Source organism: Carlito syrichta, unplaced genomic scaffold (genome assembly GCF_000164805.1).
Source record: "Carlito syrichta isolate Samal-C Ts95f unplaced genomic scaffold, Tarsius_syrichta-2.0.1 Scaffold111653, whole genome shotgun sequence".
NCBI lineage: Eukaryota > Metazoa > Chordata > Mammalia > Primates > Tarsiidae > Carlito > Carlito syrichta.
This window is the reverse complement of record NW_007055749.1, coordinates 58,729-64,420: the sequence shown is the minus strand read 5'-3', so window position 1 is coordinate 64,420 and position 5,692 is coordinate 58,729. Positions and strand designations below refer to the sequence as shown.

The following is a 5,692-nucleotide window of genomic DNA, read 5'->3' as shown; positions in this document are numbered from 1 at the left end:
AACAAAAAAAAAAAAAAAAAAGAAACCAAGCAGTACAAGTGAGAGACAGAATAAGCAGAGATCAGAATCTGCAGTGAGAACTGGGCACGGTGGCTCACACCTGTAATCCCAACACTTTGGGAGATCAAGACAGGAGGATCATTAGAGGCCAGGAATTTGAGACCAGCCTGGACAGCATAGCAAGACCTCATCTCTATAAAAAATAATAATATATTTTAAATATAAAATAAAATAGCCCGGGAACAGTGACTCACACCTATAACCCCAGCATTTTGGAAGATGGAGATAAGAGAAATGTCTGAGCCCACGGATTCGAGACCAGCCCGGGCAACTTGGCAAGATCTCATCTTTACAATAAATCAAGAAAAATTTGCCGGGAGTGGTGGCGCTTGCCTGTAGTTCCAACTACTTGGAATGCTGAGGTAGAAGGATCACCTGAGCCCAGCAGGTCGAGGCTGCGGTGGCCAAGAGCACGCTACTGCACTCCAGCCTTGGTGACAGAATGAGAATCCAACTCAAGCAAAAAAAATAAAAAATAATAAAGTAGCCAGGTGTGGTGGTGCCTATGGCCCCAGCTACTTGGGAGGCTGAGACAGAAGGATCGCCTGAGCCCAGGAGGTTGAGGCTACAGTGAGCCATGATCATACCACTGCCCTGCAGTATGGGCAACACACGGAGACCCTGACTCAAAAAAAAAGACTAAACAAAAAGATGAAAAAATGGTCAAAGTATGCCATGAGATAGTGAGATAGGCACTAATGAGCTGGCCTAGGATTAGGCAAGCTTGGTCCTGCTCACAGTTCCTTCTTAGAGCTTGACTTGGGTAGAGTCACTGACTCCCCTGTAACTCAGTTTTCTCACCAGTCAAATGGCGTTAATAATACAAACTACACACAAATCCTTGGAGGATGGTAGACCATGGATACATAGTGCCTTGTAAAACAAAAGTGCTAGGTTGGGCGTGGTGGCTCACACTTGTAATCCCAGCACTTTGAGAGACTAAAATGGGGGAATTGCTTGAACCCAGAAGTTCAAGACCAGCCTGGGCAACATAGCAAGACCTCAACTCTACAAAAACTTAGGCATGGTGGTGCACACTTGTAGTCTTAGCTACTCGGGAGGCTGAGGCAGAAGGATAGCCTGAGTCCTGGAGTTTGAGGCTGCCGTGAGCCATGATCATACTACTGCAATACAGCCTGGAAGACAAATTGAGGCTCTGACTCAAAAAAAAAAAAAAAAAAAGTGCTATACAAATATATAGTGGCATTATTGTTGACAATGTCCTATTTGCTTGGCAAAGAACAGAGAGCTATATCCTATGACTCAGTCCTGAACTGAGATCTATCCCAGTTTGCAGAAATGGGTGGTGGTCACCAAAGCACACAGGTGTGTAAGGATGTCTAGATTGTAGGATCAATGTCAATTATGAGGAGGACTTCAACTAAAGGAAGTGGGAAACACAGAGCCACTCTCACTGCCCAGCCCTCAGGAAAACAAAGAGGCTGGATGTGAAGCCTCCAGCTCACATTCAACGTTCCCTCCAGCCCCCACCCATAAGCCCAGACCATGCTCACCAATGAGCAGGAAAGGTTCAATTCTGGTTTTAAATTGGTTGGAGCCATAAAAATGACAATCTGTGCTCCTCCCCACACCCAATCCCTCCCTTTGACTGCTACACCCACGTATTTCCATTATAAATGCTTGCTTCCCCCCCAGGAAAAAAAAAACTTACAAATTATTTCCCCCAAACGAACAAAAGATTTGCCATTGTTTGTTTGGTTTTATTCTTGACATCTGTGTTCCTGTTCTCCACTGTGGAGAAGCAGAAGCTAGAGGCCTACGCCTGTTTACTCAGTAGGTGGACTGTGCACCTGCACGGACTCCCTCAACCCCTGGGCCTGCCCACCCACCAGAGCTCTCTGGAAATGCAGGGCGATGACCTTGCCTAAGCAACCCTTCCTGCAGCAGTGGGTCTTAAAGGCCCATTGAAACAATTCCCCTAGGCCAGGAGCGGTAGCTCACGCCTATAATCACAGCACTTCGGGAGGCCGAGGTGAGAGAACTGCCTGAGCCCAAGGGTTCGAGGCCAGCCTGGGCAACTTGGTGAGACTTCGTCTCCACACTAAGTCAGAAAAACCAGCCAGGCATGATGGCGCATGCCTGTAGTTCCAGTTACTTGGAAGGCTGAGGAGGAAGGATTGCCTGAGCCTAGCAGGTCGAGGATGCGGTGGCCATGAGCGTTCCACTGCACTCCAACCTGGGCAGCAGAGTTGGCTCACAAAAAAAAGGAAAGAAACAACGCCCCTGCCTCTCCTAAGGCAGCACTGATTTATGGGAAGGCCCTCTAGCCCCTGAAGCTGGGGAGGGGAAGGGCAGGATGCAGATTCTGTGTCTTACAAACCGCCTTTCCCTCATTTCTTTCCTTTGTGTCGCAGACGAAGTTGAGCTGCTTTATTTGGGTTTGATTGCTGGGAACCAAAGATTCCCTGACCTTCCCTGGGCGTCCAATTCTGTCTTCCAGGTCAGAAGGGCTCCCGGATCACCAGGCCACGCCCCACCACAGTTGGCCCCTCCCCAGGGGTCCAAGAAAACCAACCCGGCTCTCTCCCAGCGTCCTGCTCTCTGGCCACACGAGGGCGCTCGCTCCGCACCCCACTGGGCGGCGGCCGGGAGGCCAGGGCGGGGGCTGAGGAGGGATCGCGTACTTTTCCGAGGGACCTGAAAAGCTGAACCGAGCCAAGGCTTGGACAACTCTGTACCGGGGAGGAGCTCGGCCGGGGGTCGTCTCCTGCTGCCACCAGTGTGGCTTCCACCTCTTGCAGGGCAGAGGAGGCTATCAAGAAGGAAGGGCTCCCAGAAGGTGCAACTCCCCGCTGTTTACCAATCCGTACCCAGTGGAGGCAGAAGACGACTTCATTCCTCCAGTTGGGGCCGAAGGGAGTGAGGAAATGAGTAATAGGGGAAGAAGAATGTGGGCTCCATCTGAGGCTGAGATATTTTCCTCAGCACCTAGAGAGGAACCTGCCCGGCTGGGACCAGACCCAGAGCGGAGGAATGTGGTGGCAAATGGCCCACCACCCTGAGCCAGAGTTTACCCCGTTTTTCCCCCCTTCCCTTTTGCCTAAAAACACTAATCCAGACAATGGACAATAATTCAATTAGTCATCTTCCCTGACGAGGGCTGAGGACCAGGCTTGGCTCCAGCGGACTAACCGGATGATTCATTCTGCTGAGACCGCAGGGCCAGGCTGGGTCAATACTAACCCCCACCCGACCCGTGAGCGCCCCATGGCTCATGTGTTTCTGCAGCTGCCAGCTCCTCAAACCAACCCTGCAACAAAAATGACCCCATCCCTGAATGCAGGGACAGACTCCTGAAGTGTGCCGCCCCGACTTCCCACTGGGACATGGGCAACCACGATAAACTCAGTCATGCGGCTCCCTTATTGGTCTTGGAAAAATCCTCTGTGCCAGGCCTCAGACATCTAAGATGCATCCTCTCTGCCCACTTCACTATGGTGAGAAACAGGACTGGCTCCATACCAAGGCCCCTCTCACCGCACCCAGGAGCCTGCTAGGACTGTGTCTGCCTTTCTTCTAAGGACCCAAACCCCATCACAGCCCAGCCCAGGCAACATTTCTTTTTTTTTTTGTTTTCTGAGTTGTAGTCCCACTGTTGCCCATGCTGGAGTGCAGTGGCACGCTCACGGTCACCACAGCCTCGACCTGCTGGGCTCAGGGGATCCTTCTGCCTCAGTTTCCAAGTAGCTGGAATTACAGGCACGCACCACCATGCCTGGCTAATATTTTGATTTATCGTAGAGATGAGGTCTCACCAAGTTGCCCTGGCTGGCCTCAAACCTGTGAGCTCAGGCAATCCTCTCACTGCAGCCTCCCAAAGTGCTGGGATTATAGGCTTGAGCCACCATGCCTGGTTCCAGGCACCATTTCTATCCCCAAGCTCATCCCAGAGCCTTCTCCTGGAGAGCACTTGAGCCTTTCCTTAAGGTGACTTTGCCAAGAGAGGGCATCTCCTCTAATTCACACAAAGGCACCTTTATGTGGTGGCCTTGTCAGAGTGGGTGCTCTGGCCTGGTGAGTCAGTCACTCTCAGAAGTTGACTGAACAAATATGATGGCTGGTACCCCACCGAGCCAAGGAGAAATCAGAAATCATTGGGAGGCCAAGACACAAGGGTAGATTTGACCCCCAAAAAATATATTTATTATACAGTTACCCATCACTGGATCAGACCCAGAGAGACCCCCTAAAGGGTGTCTCCACCTTCCCAACTTATTTTTAGCCCTTGAGGGCTTCATTGTAGATCAAAGCCAAAGCCCCCAGGAAGGTGACATACTCCTGGAAGTTGACTTCCTGGTCCTTGTTCCTGTCCAAGTCGTCCATGAGCCTTGCAATTTCAGCATCCTGCAGCTTCTGATGGGTTAGAGTGGGAAATACAGACTCGGTGAGAATGAGAATCCTGGATTCTCTCCCTTCTCTGCTCCCAGGCAGCCCTCTCATGCAAGGGGCTCAGTGCTCACTGGCCACCAAGGTGCCATGCCCACCTCTGGCTCCTCACTGGGGGTGGGGGGTGGATAGCACATTCCCCCGCCCCTGGGGCAGTGGGTCCACCAGTAAGGCACGTGGACCAGGACGTTGGAGTGTGGGTAAGTATGAGTCAGATGCACCTGGCACCCTTCCCTCTCCTAAACCTGCTTCCCAAGGACAGAAGGTGAGTAGCGGGAACCTGGGGAGAGGGCCACTCACCGAGCCAATGGTGAGCTCCTTCTGGATCAGCTCCTTTAGCTCCTTCTTGCTCAGGGTGTTCTTGTCACCCTCCCTGCCGGAGTACTTGTGGAAGATGGCCACCAGGAGGCCAATGGCTTGATCCAGGGGACATGCCATGGCTGAAGACTGGGCTTGGAGCTGGCGGTGAGGGGTTGGTCAATGCCATGGGCAGAAAGTTCTCACCCACACACCCCAAGAGCTCTGCCACTACTCCCCCCCAACACACACACACACACACACACACACACACACACACACACACTCCATTTCACTACCCCTGTGGAACTACGCAGGCTCAGGCCACACACCGTGGCATCAGGAGACAGTCCAGGGCTGTCCAGGAGAGGGAGAGGGCAGAGAGGACCAAAGCAGGAGAGGTGGTCAAAGGATTCTAAGAAGCAAATAAGGCCAGGGAGCTTTGAGCACTGCTGAGAACCAGGGGTCCCAGGAAAGCCAGGAGTGTGACAGGCGAGGGAAATAGCGGCTCCACACACAGCCTTAAGGGCAGCCATGACAGGCCACACGCAGTAACACACCCAGGGCACACCCCTCCGCACCCAAAAGAGCACACTCAAGGGAGCTGCCCCATCGGGATGCCTTATCCTGGGGCGGGCCTGGCACAGCCTGGCCGCTTCTGACTCGCCCTCCTGCCCGGGAGCGCGGCAATCGGGCCCCAGGCTGGACTGCCGCCAGCAGAGTGCGCAGCGCCCGCGGAGTGCCCAGCGGCCGGGGCACTGCGGTTTTGAAGGTGCAGGGGTGGCCGTGAGGGAGCAGGGGTGGGCCGTCAGGACCCAGGGCTGTCCCGGCAGGAACTCACCGACAGGGAGGCAGCGGGACTCGAAGGGAGCGGTCGAGGGGCTGGGCTGTGTCGCAGTCCGGCCGGCCTTATAGAGGCCGCGTCGGG

General features: G+C 53.5%; 1 protein-coding gene across 2 annotated transcripts; it reads right to left on the bottom strand.

Annotated features, from left to right (window-relative positions):
• Nucleotides 1–4,197: 4,197 nt before the first annotated feature.
• Nucleotides 4,198–5,686, bottom strand: S100A6 (S100 calcium binding protein A6). Of its 2 annotated transcripts, none has more exons than XM_008070578.1 (3): nt 5,606–5,686; nt 4,768–4,926; nt 4,198–4,434 (listed from the first exon to the last, which is right to left on the bottom strand). In XM_008070578.1, the coding sequence occupies exons 2-3, from the start codon at nt 4,903–4,905 to the stop codon at nt 4,300–4,302; spliced, it is 273 nt and encodes a 90-aa protein (XP_008068769.1). In that variant the 5' UTR covers nt 4,906–4,926; nt 5,606–5,686; the 3' UTR covers nt 4,198–4,299. The 2 variants fall into 2 exon arrangements, with proteins under 2 accessions (XP_008068769.1, XP_021574217.1); XM_021718542.1 differs by lacking the exon at nt 5,606–5,686 and adding an exon at nt 5,403–5,465.
• Between the last annotated feature and the right edge of the window lie 6 nt (nt 5,687–5,692).